At 35.3% G+C, this 17,982-nt stretch overlaps 1 protein-coding gene across 1 annotated transcript in view; it reads right to left on the bottom strand.

Annotated features, from left to right (window-relative positions):
- Positions 1-15,242, bottom strand: part of LOC121422008 (cullin-associated NEDD8-dissociated protein 1-like) — a 39,350-nt gene extending 24,108 nt beyond the window's left edge. Inside the window, exons 1-10 of the mRNA XM_041616814.1 lie at positions 15,066-15,242; positions 9,714-9,815; positions 8,742-8,809; positions 7,953-8,065; positions 6,238-6,338; positions 5,892-5,958; positions 5,152-5,250; positions 4,295-4,421; positions 2,363-2,471; positions 1,018-1,074 (exon numbers count right to left, since the gene is read on the bottom strand). Coding sequence (XP_041472748.1) covers positions 1,018-1,074; positions 2,363-2,471; positions 4,295-4,421; positions 5,152-5,250; positions 5,892-5,958; positions 6,238-6,338; positions 7,953-8,065; positions 8,742-8,809; positions 9,714-9,815; positions 15,066-15,107 — 885 coding nt within the window. The 5' untranslated portion in view covers positions 15,108-15,242. The remainder of the gene's footprint in view (positions 1-1,017; positions 1,075-2,362; positions 2,472-4,294; positions 4,422-5,151; positions 5,251-5,891; positions 5,959-6,237; positions 6,339-7,952; positions 8,066-8,741; positions 8,810-9,713; positions 9,816-15,065) is intronic.
- Between the last annotated feature and the right edge of the window lie 2,740 nt (positions 15,243-17,982).

The raw sequence follows: 17,982 nt of genomic DNA, 5'->3' as shown, positions 1-17,982 counted from the left end.
CTAGACCAATAAACTTTCAAAGTTATGATGGTAATTCAACAGATACCCCCGATTCGGCAAAAGTTCATTGACCCTAAATGACCTTTGACCTTAATCATGAGACCTGAAACTTGCACAGAATGTTCAGTGATGCTTGATTACTATTATGTCCAAGTTTCATGAATCAGATCCATAAACTTTAAAGTTATGATGGGAATTCAACAGATATCCCCAATTCGGCCAAAGTTCATTGACCCTAAATGACCTTTGACCTTGGTCATGTGACGTGAAACTCATGCAGGATGTTCAGTGATACTTGATTAACCTTATGTCCAAGTTTCATGAACTAGGTCCATATATTTTCTAAGTTATGATGACATTTCAAAAACTTAACCTCAGGTTAAGATTTTGATGTTGATTCCTCCAACATGGTCTAAGTTCATTGACCCTAAATGACCTTTGACCTTGGTCATGTGACATGAAACTCTACTAGGATGTTCAGTAATACTTGATTAACCTTATGGCCAAGTTTTATTAACTAGGTCCATATACTTTTTAAGTTATGACGTCATTTCAAAAACTTAACCTCAGGTTAAGATTTGATGTTGACGCCGCCGCCGCCGGAAAAGCGGCGCCTATAGTCTCACTCTGCTTCGCAGGTGAGACAAAAATTAATAAAGCACGTATTTCCTTCCAAAGAATTGGTGGCGATTCGCCTGACAATATTGCCATTATCAGGGAGAGCGGGACAGTAATTGCCTGTCTATCTTCAGATGAATGATTTCCAACTATACTTTCTCAAAGCCTGGAATATTTATACATGTAGAATGCAATGCTATGAACTAAAGCATACAACCTCAATCAAATTGTCAGTCCAAAGTCTGAAGTGAATCAAATTTATTTCCTCCTACTCTAAGACGATCATGGGTTGATGACTTTTTCATTGTAAATACAATTAAAAAAAAATAACTTATCCCTACCCATACAGCTACAATATAATAGTAACATGGCCAAAATTTATTTCAAAAATTTGCTTACAGTTGAAACATGAGATGACACTTCTTTGGGACACCGTCTAACAAAAGATTCAAAAGCCTGCAGAAAAAAAAGAAGAGAAAAATAGTTATAAACAACAAACTGAATGAAAATGTCTGAAAATGGGTGCATTGGTTAAACTGGTGTTGGAACAAGGATTCTTCAGACCGGTTGCACATTGTGCATGATCAGCAAGGATAATATTGCCAAGTTTTCAGTATAATGTAAAAGTGGAAATTTTCGCGGATTTCGCGGCATGATCGGCGAGCGCCAATTTATGAGCATCTATTTCGATGCAAGTTTTGAACCGCTGTTCAATTGCGTGTATCGTTTTTGCAAAGAGATTGCAAAAAGAAGGCGGCATTTGAGCTAGCAAGCTTGAGCTCCAAAATCATATGCATCGCGAGAATCATTTCGAAAGCAATGTGATCATATTTCGAACAGCGACAGATCGGTACTTGAATGATGACTTTGGTTAAAATATAAATTTCTTTTGCTGTTTGATTGTATGATGACTTTGGTTAAAATATAAATTTCTTTTGCTGTTTGATTGGTATGTATTTAGATCCGTTTAGTTTTTTAAGACGTTGGGTCGATCGCCCATGTTTGTTAATTGATCCCATGCACTTTGAATAGCAGTAGTCCCCCCAGTCCTTACCCATTGCCCGGCCGTCCATAAAAGGCCAGCAGCTAGCAGCATCTCCGCTTTGCCTTCCCTGATGTCCACCCCGCAAAGAAAAGTTGCGCTTAATGTCACAAAAGCTCATGATTGGATTAAAAAAATGCTGAACTAGAACTAGAACTAGAATTAAAACTAGCATTAGAACTAGAGTTATGATCAGATAATACACTTTTTTTGCTGAAATGTAAATTAAAACCATTCACAGATGGGCAAAAAGGAAGTAACTTTGTGATTGTGGAGTATGCAGAGCGAATTCAGGAACCCGCGAATTTTTTTTTTAAGCCACCAAGCGCAAAAAAATAATCTCGCGAAAATAACAGCGTTTACAGTAATCTGAAAGGTTTCTAAGTGCATTTACTTTTATGCATGAAAAAGTAAGATAGGTGCTTTATTTGTTTTATAGCATAGTGACATATAAATGTATTACAATATACTTTCCAACTGTTTTCCACTTTATTGTTATACTGAAGAAATGATTTCCTCAAAAAGCAATGCCACTTTTCATTGCATATTTTTAGCATTAAATTATCCTCATAAAACACCACATTTGAAGTTTCTCAAGGTTTTGAATTATTCCCTCTTGGAAACAGGAAGTAACAGTGTTAAACTGTACAGAAATTCTTTGAAATATAGGAAAACATACAAAGTAAATACACAACTACTTACCTGAATGCAATATTCTCTGAGTTCATCATCCTCATCAACCTTGCAGAACTTGACGATCAGGGGAATGATCCTCTCCAAATGTTCTCCAACACGATGACCAGCTTGACGGCTAAATAAAATTAAAATATCAATTTACAAACTACATGTCGGATCAACGTCAAAGGCTGACCACAGTAATGAAAACGTCACTGACACAAAAATAGGAATAGGTAATTCCACATTTCATTTTTAAAAATGGGCACATTGACCAGTGTTTCTCAACCCATCAAAACAAAGAATTTCATCAAAATTTCCAGACATGAATATTTTAGTCAGTGTTCATGATACACTGACCTGAAAAGCACAATCCTTCGATGAAATATACTAGTAGCAATAAAAGTAAATGAATAACATTATCAGTAGGAAATGGAACATGTACAATGCATTATGATATAAGTTACATTTGCAGTCTGTGAAAATAGCTTAATTTCCTAGTGATTATATTCACACAGCTGATGAATACAATGGCCCGTATTCTGAAGTTGGGTTTAATTCAAACTCTGGTTTAAAGTTGTGGTTTAAATATGGACAGCCAATAGTTGCACAAATCTCTAACAATATAATATAATATATATGTATCAGCTCATTTTTCGCTCAAATCATTCTTAACTGCCTCGGAAAGATAAATAAGATACCTTTCTTCACCATTCACGAGTTAGGAAAGAGTACAGTTAGCATAAGAAACATACAATGTAAGGAAAATTTTGACATGTTTGGCTTTCCATAATTTTAGCACAGAGTTAGACCATGGTCTAAGTTAAATCCGACTTCAGAATACGGGCCAATATTTTTGGATAATGCATAAACATAATTTATGACATAAATGTTTAGCTTTGCAATCCATTGCAATTACCATGATAACAATAATTGACAACCAATCAAATAAATATTTTCACTAAAATGAATAAAGTTATGTGTGCGTGAAGGTCAACTCAAAGCTCACAAGCCAAGATCAAGCTGTAATAAACACATCTAACAATAAACAGGAAATGCTTTTTATTCCATCATGATGCCTACATGTAGGTCTATTCAATGGGTCTATTCAACCAGGTAGATCAGGATATGACACAATGTTAAATGCTCTATTGTGCCTAAAGAGGCTTGGTTTGATTTATCTTTTAACTATTCTATTGCAGTAACAATAAAGACAATCTAACTCAATAGAATGTGGCTACTTCTTTACATAGGGTATACAATTTCTAAGGCTATGCTTCTGAACTGGTTGTCCATTTTGGCTGTACAGCTTTCTTTGGTAGGCCAAGAAAGAATAGTTTGGAAATTAAGGAATAAAAATATACATTGCTGTATCTATTGATTGAAAATTAATGAACACATCGTGCATTCAACTACTCCTTTCAATTACAATACACCACATTGACATTCTTGTCATAATCCTCAATGGATATCTTACAACAAAAAGCAAGCGTGATGAAAACTGACTGAGATATCAATTCAGGGGAGCATTTCATGAAAGGACATGTCAGACGTTTTATCCGACAAGTCCCATTTTATCCGACAGTTACCATAGTTACAGTGCTTCTCAGCCAATCAAAATCAAGGAAAGATGTCAGATCTGACAACTTGTCGGACAAAAATGTTGATGAAACGCCCCCCAGATTGCCATACTCCTATTCTTGGTAATGTTATGTTTAATGTAAAATCATAATACAACTTCAGCTAATGTGCTTAATAACTAATTCTTGTTGGTAAAGTTATATGTAATGTGAGATGCACGATTAAATAACTTTAACAAATGGGATAGAAAAAGATTGATAGACACATCTGGTTTGCCATACTCCCTTTCATGGTAAATTCATGTGTTGTAGAATATTCACACATCTTTAATAAACATTTGGCTTACCATACTCTAGTTGTTAATTATGGAACACCCACCTGATTGCTCCGATGCACTGTACATATGTCCTTGTAGTAGAAGAGCTCTTGTTAGCACTCAATTCACTCAGCAGGTAGTCCATCAAATCAGAGAAAAGCTTGATGCTGCTACTCATGACCAAGTGACCTGAATAACAAATAATTGTCAATGGTTACAGCTACATGTACTCATGTATCATGATTCAAAATTATTACTCTGGCTTTGACTGACCACCATCTTTGAGCGTAGGCATTTCATTGAAGAGATATTCCTTCCAGGCACCTATTTACTACTGTTCATCAAGATCTAGTGCAGCATCATGTGGATAAACTTCTTGCTGAAGGAAGTAATGCAATGGCTGGATTCAAACCCATGTCCCTCTGATTCAAAGATAAGGGTTCAAACCACAAGACCACAATGCTTCCATCAATTTCAAATTTTCGAGAGAATCACAAAGAAATAGCTCTGCTGCCATGCCAGCACCTATACAATAGGATCATTTATGCAGATATATGTGATATTAATAACCAGGGATGCCAGTCAGTTTTAGACGCTAGGCCAGAATAGAAGACAGTTCTGATAAAGTATCACATTTGTTGAAAAATATAAAGCCTGCAAATCCTGAAGACTGACATCTCGACAGACTAACTTAGTCCAGTGTATTTAAGAAATAAAAGAGAGTTTTTATTCTGAAAAATGCATTCTGTGATATTTGTAACTTCAGCATGTAGCTAGATTACATGTATGTGACCAAACCTATCACAATTTTCATGAATCTTGGCTACAGGTTTTATGACTATCCATCACTTAAGATTAATGGAAAGAAAAAGTCTGATAACAAATGCAGATTTTCACAATGACAATAGAGAAGACTTACCGATAGCAATGATTGTTCGTTTTCTGACAGCCATCCTTGGACTAGCAAGCTGAGGAAGTAGGGAGGATTGGATTGATGGATGGAAACTCACCAACAGACCTTCATAATAGAGAAATCAAACAAACAAAAGTATGAGAACATCAACATTTCTAAGGGTTTCCAAAGTTTTTCAAGGCTTCGATATATCTCCAAAATATGATATATTGACATGAATAAATAAAAAAATAATAATATCAAACCAAAATACAACAAATGACTTCAAAATAAATCAAAGATATTTGGGAAGAGTCTCTTTACCTAACTTACCAAAGATGGTGATCGCATACATTGATTGAAACTGGCCCAAATTAAGCATTGATTTCTCATTATTGCATTTTCTGTAGTTTTACTCCTCATTTATTTAATTTCATGACGAATGTCACAAATGGCAAATAGCCAAGTTATTCAAAGCTATTCAGTCAACTCATGAATACATTGAGAAGTAAACAGGATGCTGTACACAAAGCATTGCACTCGATCGTGGAACAAATTTCGCGATTGATTGCATTCAGCAGTGTTAATTTTTTGTTATGAGACCAAGAGAGTGCTTTTTTTTCAATATGTATTCATGACAAGAACAAATACTTTGCTGCTGACTATTGCCACCTGACCAAGAAATTGTCAGAAGCAGATGGTATCTTTAGACTTCAGTAACTGACAGATCTTTTAAGACAGACCATTAATATATTTTTCCCAATTACCTCCAAATCTGCTGAGAAGATCACCCAAGATGTCTAGGGCTTCCAATTTGACTGACACATCCTCTTGCTGGAAACAAAAAAAAAATAATAAATTGTCATTTCAAAATGAATAACATTATTAACTTCTGAATTTTATGCACAATTCGACAGACTGCATTTTGTAAAGCCAATTGAGTACTAAACTGATCGAGGAAAATCAGTTTATCAGACATTTTGCTCATTCTGCAGTAAGAATGTGTTAAAAAAAAATCAGGGGGGGGGGTAATATGATAGTCTTTCATTATATCTCCAATATTTTGACATTCTTCATGCCAAAAAAAAGTGATTACTAAAAGAATAGACTTACCATGGCAATAGCATTGGTTAGCCTGCCAGTGATGCTCTTACATATGTTAGCTGCCAAAGGACTGGAAGCAGGTGGCAGTTCATTGATGACTGTTTTCAGACCTAGGTTAAAAAATAGAAAAATGAATTTATAACCATTGATGCAAACCACTTTTTTTCAAATAATACATCAATGTTTAGTTATCTCAATAATTCATGAACATAGCATTGTTTAACATGAACACTGTTATATTCATCGCTGTTGCAATGGTGTGACTTTGGTTGAAGATGTCATTGACGAAGCTGATCATGGCTCAACTGGAGATACCTATGTAAGGATGAACATGTTTGAGGACTTCTTTAATCCTTTCATTTGGGGTAATGAACATCTCTTTTGTGTATATCCCTATCAATCTCTCAAGTATGCCCACTAGAAAATTTGCCTTGCCCTAAAATAATTGTGTTTTAAAACCTAATAGTGTTTGATTTATTCAACTGGCACAATTTCCAAAAAAGAATATGATTAAAACAATATCCATATTAAAGTAGAATCAAATGTTGTAAACAACTTTTACAGTGTCTTTGCCACAGGGTATTTACCCATCACAGTCATCTTTAGCATGCATGAAACCTATCCTTACCATCCTATCATATTACCCCACCTTCATCAACTAAAGGGTGTTTATGTATGTATGCTCAATTACACTGGCTGTCATAAACATGGTAACAGATACGAGTACATGTAGTTGCACGACAGACATCGCTGTCCACACATAAGCCAGTCAAAACTATCAGCATAGTACATGGCATGTATCATAACTCACGTGCCAAGTATTCAGAAATAAGGTCGTCTCTCAATTTTCTTTATATTAAAACAAGCAAGTTTTTTGTAACAAAGAATTAAAAAGATATTTATTTTTGTGTATTGTGAATGCACATGACTATGTTCTGCAAGGAGTCTCTTCCACACAAACAAGAAAATAATAAGTCTCAGTGCTTTCATATCATCATACCTAAAAAAATAAAAATAAATAACTTAAACAAGCTGGTTCACAAACCACTAGTCTCGCCTGATTTCGCGATCAATGAACTCTGCAAAATGACCTTTTCACTACTAGATGACCTTTCACCTCACCATCATTATCACCAAAAGGATCATTTGTATCAAGTATGAAAACAATTGATGTACAAATAAAGAATGAGAGCAAGTTAAACAAAAACATATTTTTTCTATTATTATATTTTTGTAACAGACCAACAGTAAGTGACCACTAGGTCTCTGCTGAACCTTGTTCAAGCAAGACAACTAACATTTCTGTAACAAGAAAAAGTATGTTCATGGCTTCCCATCATTTGACCTTTTGACCCCTAGATAACCTTCGACCTCACCATCCTCGTCACCACACATGTGGAATTACTCAAGGATCATTTGTACCAAGTATGAAGGCAACTGATGCAGAAATAAAGAAATGAGATTAAGTTAAACAAAAACTTATAAAAAAAATTGTAACAGACCAACAGGAAAAGTGATCACAAGGTCTTTGCCGAACTTCGTTCAAGCGAGACAAAAAGTGATCACAAGGTCTCTGCCAATCTTCGTTAAAGCAAGACAAAAATAAACGACCAACCCCATTTCAAACATTTTGGGGAGGGGGTCTATTTGGTATTTATGACTTTCCTTCAGAGATTGATAGTACTTGGCTTTCCATACATATCCAAATAGTTTATGCTACTTACCAATGCTGGAAATATCTCTCAGTTGTTCTTTATCTGAGAGCATATTGTTACACAGTGTATCCACAATCGTCTCCACTTGGTACTCCTTGACCTTTGACACCAATGGACCCAAACTGAAATGAATCAATAAGATTGTGGTAAAAGTCACTGAATTTTGTAAAATGTTAAAATTAGAATGATAAATTACTTTGTCCTGGGCCCTGTATGAATATAAAAGATAAAACAAATTGTACAATTCAGTTTGACTGTACATGTAAGCCTACGGAAAACCATGAACAAAAAGATATGATTAATTGTAAATATTGCATCCTCTGATATCCAATTAATTTGAATTCATTAACACTAGTACTTTCTAGCTTTTGGCAATAAGATTATTCGTTCCATTAAGTTATGCAGGAGTCATGAAATAAAACAAATCTCTAAATATTACATTTAAGTTATGATTGAAGTGTGTCAAAAGTTTTGGTAATTATTCAATACTGTGAACTACATCAGAGCCGACATTCAAATAAAAAAAAAAACACAAACAAAAAAAAAAATTATGCTTCCCTCCCATCAACAAAGAGGATTTCTTCATGTTGGAGAGTGGAGCTAGGGCAAGTAGCAGAAAATGAAATATCAGTTTATATCATTTATCTCTACAGTAACATGATTGTTTTGGATTCTAAACTTAGCTAAATCTACACATATGCAACTGAAAATTATCATCAAAGACCTGAACAGGTTGAAAAACTCTCCTACAGGTAGGAATTTCTACATAATCACACAAGAAAGAATTATAAATCTTACCATTTGACAGCCAGGTTCTGGACTTCTCCATTCTTATCTTCCAACAACTTCAAGAGCATCCTCACCACCTTAATTTTTATGAGAAAAATTTGAAACAAATTATGAACTCAAACCTCGGGACAAGGGGTTACAAAATTCATAATGGGCAAATACACACGTCAATAACCAATCTTCATGCATCAGGCCTAGCTTCTCTGTATGTTTTATGTCGATTAAAGAATAAATAAGTACTGATAATCCTAAATTGAAAATAAGAACAACTGCACTAAGATTTCAAAAAATCTACTGAAACTTGAAATCTACAATCTCGTTATGAACGCTTATCCCAGCTTGCTCCATGGGTAACTAACAACACAAATAACTGCAAAATAATAGTACTTAATGTTTATTGTGCCATGATGCCCACTGATAGCAATATAGTATACCAATATTTTACATGTCATGCAAAATCATGTAAATTTCTAAACAAAATGTAAGGGTCAAATGTATATCAGGGACGTACAATATGTGGTGCAAATTTGCAAAACCGGAAATCCCTTTCCATGAGAGCTTTTCATTGGAGCTAATATTAATTAATGCATGCATGGTTTTATTTCCTAATATTGTAAATTCCCACAGGGATTGCAGCCACCAACCATGGGTATTTATGTGATACATGTAGTTTACAGTACATTCAAGTTCTTGGCCTTAGCTACATGTATAAATGTAACTGGGGGGTGGTAGAAACGTTCAACCAAAACAAAATTCTACCTCGAGCAAACATCAGCCAGAAAATTCATAATTTCAATCAAGGGGGGGGGGCTTTTTAATTTTTTTCTTTCAACAATTTATTCTCACAGAACTTATTTTTCTTACAAAAACACATATGGGTTCGACTTATCAGGCCTATTGTGACATTTTGACTGGCAGATCACCCTAAAACACTGTATAAGGATTTCCCAGTTGTAAATCATGCTGGGAAATTTACAGTACCTTTTTCTCACTGTCATCATCAAGCTTGATGGAGTCTTTCTGAAGCTCAGTCATCAGATCATTAGTTGCCATAAACCGAAAATCCTTATCACTGGAGGTCATCTGTATAGCAAATTAACATAATATTATTTTTTATCAAAAAATAACTATTTAATACTAGATTGGGTGACGTGCAATTACAATATCAAGACAGAAAATGCTTCTTAAAAAGGAGGGGGCTTTAGAAAAGGAAGGACAAACTAGGGAGAGAGTTATTAGGGGTTTTTTGAGCTGCATGAGGGTATGGAAGCAGGAGACCGTCAAAAACACGGATATACGTCGTGTCGTAATTCAATTTACTACACGACGTAAATAATTACGTAGTGTAGCAATTCGAATTACTACACGACGCAATTCCGAATTACTGCCCAACGATTTAATGTCATGACGTTAAATGAATTAGTGTCGCTACATCAAATAATTAAGGTCGTGTAGTAATTCGAATTACTACACGACGTAAATAATTACGTAGTGTAGTAATTCGAATTACTACACGACGTAATTCCGAATTACTGCCCAACGATTTAACGTCATGACGTTAAATGAATTAGTGTAGTGACGTTAAATCAACCAATGAGACCGTTCGTTATATGAGCGCAATGCGAAGAGCTGAGACTACAGAGTATTGTACAGGAACGTACCGGCAGGAAGTTAGTTGGATGTTCGACATTTGATATTCAAACTGTGAAGTTGGTTTGATATTCAGGTTCGATATCATTACGTCGTGTAGTAATTCGAATTACTACACTACATAATTATTTACGTCATGTAGTAAACTGAATTACGACACGACGTATATCCGTGTTTTTGACGGTCTCCTGCTTCCATATGAGGGACTTTCCCATCCAGTAAATTAATCATGATCCTGCAAATCCCAAAAGCTACAACTAAAAGTAGCGATGCCATTCGCGTGCCGAGAAATTCCTGCCAATGTTGTCCTGTTGATGAATATCTTCACAAATTCTTGGCAGGAATGACTAAACTTATTCCAACAATGCAAAAAAGTACACATATAACAGCAAAAACAATGGTACTCACATTAACCTGAAAAACTCTTTCCAAGTTTTTATATTTTCATACCCATTGCTGACACGTAACTCAACTATGACTTCAATGAAACCCCAGCATAATCTCCCATTTATACGTAAGATCAGCTGATTCCCATTGATCAAAATTTATGGACCAAAGAATTTGATCTTTAGCAGGGGGATCGGGATGTGAAGGGTATTTTGAAACTGTATTAAAGAAGTGATCTTATGGCCCAATTTCATTTTTTAACCCCCATGTCAAAGTGGAACATTCCGAGTTTACTTCCTTGCCAACGTAACTATCCGCAGGGCAGGCAATTTCAGTTCAAAGAAGGTGGCTGACATAATACGAACAGTTCTCCAAAGAGTTGGTAAGTTGAAAGTAGGGGACTTCCAAAGCCCTCACTTGTGAAATACATGGCGACAGAGCAGGGCTTACTAGCAACACAAACAGCATTTCATTCCATGAGAAACTCGAGAGAATATAACCCTGCATTTGTATGGAACAACCAAAAAAGGAAACATTTCATTATTTACCTCTCAACAACAAACAGTGGCACAGTTGCTATGGGTCTGGATGACATAAACTTCTGACAAGTTGGTACACAAAGCTGACGAATGCCTTCAAGGACTAACCCAAATATTACCAAGTGAATTAGCATATGATAACCAGGAGGAAGTTCTAAAGATGCTCGCAAATGTAAAGAATGTCATGACAGAATCAAAGAAATCAATGACATTTACTGTGGAAAGCATCTTGTCTTGAATTTCAATGAGTACACACAATCTGCACTCTATGAATGGGAGCAAGTTGAATCAAACAGTGGCAAACTTGGAAGAGAGAAACACATATTGTGAACTCGTGGTAATGAATCGGCAACAATGCTTGCAGTGCATAGTATCTGCTCGTGTTTTGGACCGGATGCTGATCCGTAAAGTGGTTATTCTTTTGAGTTTCTCGTCCATCTTGAAGATGAGCCGATTATGAAGCAGTACAATCACAATACTTCATGGCTTCAATTGTCTGGCTTGCCAATCAGCCCTATGAAACTAAGTTATGTAACTTAACTACATTCTATGACAAAATGTTGTGATGATTGGATATATGCTGGCTTGTGAAAATAAGATTGAATATTAAATCTCGGCACATGTCGATTAATTATACCCTATCATGCAAACCCATCATTGATCTGGTCTGGAAGTGCGTATGACGTTCTTACTTTTAAACATGCAATATCAGGGGAAAAATTGAATATTTGAGAGAATTTGTCAATACTTTTATCTCATACCCATATCTGGGTAGACTATAAATTTTTTTTGCAAAGTTGAAGGTTGAACACCGCTGATTATTACCGATGGCGAACTAACAAGTGTGCATTAACTTTTTTGCATTGGCATTACATGGATAGACTGGATCCCGGTTATTTTCTTTTTCTTCTTCTATAGTATATCCCTCTTGTAAAGTATTTTCATACTTGTCATACTTATAACTTCCTCTCTTTTTCAAATTAAAAAAGTCTTCAACATGACAACGGTTCATGGTCAATAATCATGATTTAATAGACAGATACAATCAGGGTGACCAGATTTCACAAAATGAAATACGGGACAATTGACAAAAAAAGATCAACAAAGAAGGCTTGTGAAAAAACATAAATAATTGGGAGGGAGGGTGAATGAAAGAATGAAGGACAGAAAGAAAAGACAAAAGAAAATGGATGAATTGAGAAGGAAGAAAAAAATTTAAAAAAAAGTTAAAGAAAGTTAGAATAAAAGTATAAAAGAATAAAAGAGAGAAAACAGGTTTTAGTCCTTTTTTTAAATGAATATAGAAAGAAAGAAAAAGAAATGAAGGGAAGATGAATAAATGTGTGAAAGACAAAATAAAGAGAAAGAAAAACGAAAGTAAGAAAAAAGGAGGAGGAAGGAGTAAAAGAAGATAGGAAGGAAGAAGGGAAAATAATTAGAAGGGGAAAAAATAAAATAAAGAATGGAAGAAAGGAGGAAAAAGAGGGAGGAAAGAATTAAAAAAATAATAATAATGGAAGGAGAGAAAGAACAAAAAGAAAAAGGAGAGGAATTAAGGGAGAAGGAAGCAAAGAAAAGTTTTAGGAAAGAAAGAATGAAGAAAATAAAAAAGGAAATTTTATAAAGAAGGCAAGTAAGAGAAAGAAAAATTAACACAGAAAGGATCTGGAAAGAAAGATAGGAAATAAAGATAGATGGAACAAAAAAGGGCAAGCAGGAAGGATAGGATGAAGAAAGAAGCAGGGTGCTACATAAGCACTTGCCCGATTGCCCGGAGCAAGTAAAAGTTAGAGTTAGGCAAGTGTTTTGAAGTAAGACCAAAACTATTTGCCCAAATTGGGCAAGCAAAATTCTCACAGTAGGATGACTAAAATTAGGGTCGATATGATATATTGACCCTAATTTTGGTCATGGCAGGCAAGATAAAATCATTTTGGATAAAGAAATGCAATATCAAAGTAGGTAAGTTTATAAAACCGCAAAACTTTCTTTTGAAAAGGAAATTTTTTTTAAACTTCAAGCAAACAAAAATGATCTAATCATCTAATAAAAATCATAATGATATTAAGTGTTTTTTTATATATTTTTAAAATTTTAACAAACTAAAATGTTTTTGAAATTAATAAAATTTCAAAGTGAAACATTAGTTTAAACATCGTGGCATCATACACAACAAGACTCAAAATGAAAGATGAAACAACTAGATCTAGTTATGAAAACTCAATAACTTGTTCCTCCGATTATGTACATCTCCAAACTAGCAATCTGAGAATCCATAATATAATTTTTTAAAATTCCTGCCGATTTTGTGATTTTGGTGGGAAAACTGTTGTTAATCACGTCACCACTGACAATCTGCTCCAAGTCCAAACCTACATGCCTAGCTAGTAGCTTGCCACACACTGGAGGCAAGTTCATTTGCAATGTGGGTTAGCAAGAAAATCACCACAGAACTTGCAAAAGTTTGCAGTTAATGAGTTATTGATTTTATTGCTGTCTCTACTTCGTCATCTGTTGGTTATTCGATAAAAATTCATCACTTTTAGATGTATTAACTACATTTTGTTCAATATTTTGAAATACGGGACAAATAGGCATCCCGGGAAGGGTTTGTAGGGACGCCGGGACAAAGGGGCAAAATACAGGACGATCCCGGGAAATACTGGACGTCTGGTCATGATCACCTTGGATAGAATCATGAAATTGATTTGATGCAACACTTTAGTCTAATATAAATGGAAACTTTATTTTTTGTTGCTCTGTTTGTTTAAAATATTTGGAACTTTATACGAACGGTAACCCGGTGATTCTTGGCCGCGCACACATTCACAAGAATCCTGGGGCGGTATTCTGAACATTGTCTTTTCTCCATATTTTATCTTATCTCAGAGATATGACAAAATCGGATTCTGGTGGATGTCATAACTTTTGTCACAAAAATTGTCATAAATGTTGTCTCTTCTCTTTAACGCGCAGCAAAAATACGCGGCTTTAAATGCGTGTAATCCTTTTATACAAGCAAAATATATGACAAAAGTTATGACAGGGGGTCATAAATTTTGTCATATCTTTTAGTACCAAATATCCCGATACCTTGCCGACTAAATGTGAAGCAAATAATTATATTATTTAGATTAGATTGTGGTATGAGTTTCACTCATCATCCATGACAATTTTCAAAATTATTTTTTCGTGCTACAATTAGTTAGGCCCTACATATTAATTCCCCCTTTTTTCTCTGTTTTCCTTACTTTTTTACTTCTCCTCTAAAATCCTTCACAGCTCCCTGTCTCTCTTTGTAATTAAGCGCATCAACATACGCGTAGTTGCGCGATGCCAGCAACTGTTTTGGGGATACGCCCTACCTGCCACGGGGCCTTCCTATTGGCTAGAAGGGCTCTCACTGGGAACTAACGATGATTTTGATTGGTTTGCTTCCGAAAAGATGGGTGGGAACTTTGAGAGATATGACAGGGAAAAGACAATGTTCAGAATACCGATTTGTGACAATCATAGCGGTGTCACATCTCGGAGAGAAATGACAAAATTTATGACAAAAGTTATGACAGAGTTACAGAATACCACCCCTGAGGTTGAACTCCACCGACGCGACGCCGACAATAATTGGCGGCGGAGCTGAATTCCCTTACTAACTGAGCTGAGTTACATACGCCGTACGCAACGTGTGGGACTGAAATTGGGCAGTACCCGGCAAATTACGCTGCTCTGAACAATACACAAAATTTGTATCCATTACCTTCTCCAAGAGATTGGAGATGATGTAAGAGAAGCTTGCCATGGTTTCCTGATTTTCCTTCACCCAGATTATTAATGAACGTCTCAAAAGGTTATAGGTAAAGCAGAATAGTCCAAATGGAAGATGGTCTGAGTTCACAAGATCAACATGGCACTGTCAACTCATACGCGCATGCGCGAGAACGTTCGAGCTGAACTCATTTTCGATTTCATTATCAGCAGAAGATGAAGATACATTATTTCCCGAAATTATTATATTCTCTTATGTTTTTACTCCTAGATAAGAAAATCCCACATGACCATAGGAAGCCTGGGTACAGGGGGAGCTGAAGTACCCCCTGTAACCCCGCTGAAGCACCCCAAGACTTTTCCGAGGGGTGCTGCGTTTATTATTCTCCATATCCCCTGGAGGTCTGGTATGTGAAAAACATGATAAAAATGACCTTCATTTTTAAAAGAACCCCTCTCCGTTGTGGGGGGGGGGGGCTTGTGAAATTTATCGAGATCAAAATGATCTTTAATTTTAATGAATCGAAAGCTGGTATCTTGCCTCTAATAATTTGAGATTCTTCATCAGTGTACAGAGAATAATATTAATTCGTGTTTTCATCATCTATAAAAGTATAGCTTCATATCGCTCATTTAATTATTTTTTTTCAGGGGGCTGTAAAATATTAAGTCTATAAAAAAAATAATACTTTCTAAGTTTCTCTGCAAGAAAAATTGACAAGCAAGGGGTCGTTCCAAAATTTTCATTTTTATCTCTATTCACATTTGGATGAAAAACGTGAAACCAAGTTGAAGAAACAGGAAGAGAAACCGAAGGAGAGAAGGAAAAATGAAACTAAGAAAAGGAACAGAACAAATGGAAGAAAACAAGAAAATGAAGGAGGAAAAATATAAAAAAACAGCAAAGGATAACGAAGAAAAATTGTCATTATCATCATTTTAGCTATTTTAAACCATTGTACTTATTTTCATTGATGCTATTGCTTATTTTTCATTATTGTGTGGGGTTTTTTTATCTAAATCTAATATTCGACTCGTTGGCTACTCACAGCCGATCTGGATTTATTTCAAATCCTTGGAATTTAGAGTGTAATATTTATTACCCTATATACAACAGCCGTTTGCTCCTTATGAAAAACTTGTTTCAATAATTTGATAGCAGCTCAATGCATTTCATAAAATGACGAAATGCCAAATTATTGAATTTCAAAATCTTTCATCTATTAGCAACAGGTTCGCAATGGCGTATGGGCTAGAGGTGCACTGAGTGCACCGTGCACTCTCCCGCTGAGACAGAGGAGTTCCGACACTGGCAAGCAAAATAAAATTTTGGAACCTTCTTCTTTTTTCCAACAGCTAATTGGTCCCACCTCCCCAAGATGTGGGCCCCCATACCACTTTAGTTCCGCCTCCCCAAGATGTTCACCTCCCGATGCTCAAACTCGCATACATTCGTAATTCCGAAGCTTCGTTATTCCGAAGGTTCGTAATTCCGAAGGTTCGAAAGTCCGAAAACGAAATGAGGTTCGTAATTCCGAAGGTTCGTTAATCCGAAAACGAAATGAGGTTCGTAATTCCGAAGATTCGGAACATCGAACCTTATTTTGTTTTCGGATTATCGAACTTTCGGAATAACGCCACAAATGTTCGGATTAACGAACCCTTACGTTTTCGGATTACCGAACATCGAGGTATAATTTACGTGTTTCGGAATTACGAAGTGTAACCGCTCAAATTAGGCTGTATTATATCTCTTTGTTATTTTGTTAGATTTATACTATATATGTTATGCTTCTTTTCATAATGTGTTTTGACAAAACTGAATATGGGCCATCCATCAGTTATGTATATATATATATGTATATATATATATATATATATTGCATATATATATGCTTTTATACGGAAAATAACTATACATGTACTATAAACTACATCATTATCACAATGGGGATTATTTACATCTTAATTTACCCTTAATTAAATTTGTCTATGCAATCTCTCGACAAAGTTTTCAATATCATTAACAACGTCTATATTCGTGTGTAAATGCTACACTGTCAAACATTGTCGTAATGAGCCCAAAGGCATTGAGGGGGGATAGATATTGCGTATTGGGCAAAGTTTATTTTGAATATTTGCAATTTGATAATAAATATCAAACTTTGTGAAATATTTTGACATAATATTCAAAAAGTAATATCATATTTCATTCTTCTCTCTTTTCTTTTTTTTTCTTGTAAATGATTTTTTTTTTTTTTGGGGGGGGCAAGCATCCCAAAGGCCCCATCTGTACGACACTGCTGTCAAAACAAAATAATTAGGTGTATATGAGACTGCTACACGCGTTTCGTATATCCAATGGTGATAACACAAAGCGGTCATTGACCTTTTCCTGTCTGGTGAGTGGTCATATAATCCCTTCCGGTCGGATTTGAACTTCGACCACTAATTATTTATTCATGATGTCATGAGAGAAGTCTTCCTTGAACTGACCCTCTGGTGAGGAAGAGGCTTGGAAATACATTCCTGGAAAGCAAGGGAGATTCGAGAAACACGTCGTAAATGTTTTACTTTTCGATTTAAGAGTCACAGCATCAATGACCGTGTTAGCAGTAAAAAAAATAAATAAGAGAAAAGTAAAGGTGGTAGCTGCTTTTAACGAAAACATATTTATGATAGTAGTATAATAGTAGTAGACCCTATTTGTATTATTATTATTATCATTAGTAGTAGTAGTAGTAGTAGTAGTAGTAGTAGTAGTAGTAGTAGTAGAAGTAGTAGTAGTAGTAGTAGTAGTAGTAGTAGTAGTAGTATAGTAGTAGTAGTAGTAGTAGTAGTAGTAGTAGTAGTAGTAGTAGTAGTAGTAGTAGTAGTAGTAGTAGTAGTAGTAGTAGTAGTAGTAATAT

Source organism: Lytechinus variegatus, chromosome 1 (assembly GCF_018143015.1).
Source record: "Lytechinus variegatus isolate NC3 chromosome 1, Lvar_3.0, whole genome shotgun sequence".
Lineage (NCBI taxonomy): Eukaryota > Metazoa > Echinodermata > Echinoidea > Temnopleuroida > Toxopneustidae > Lytechinus > Lytechinus variegatus.
Note: the sequence above shows the minus strand (reverse complement) of the source record. Positions and strands in the feature narration are given on the sequence as shown.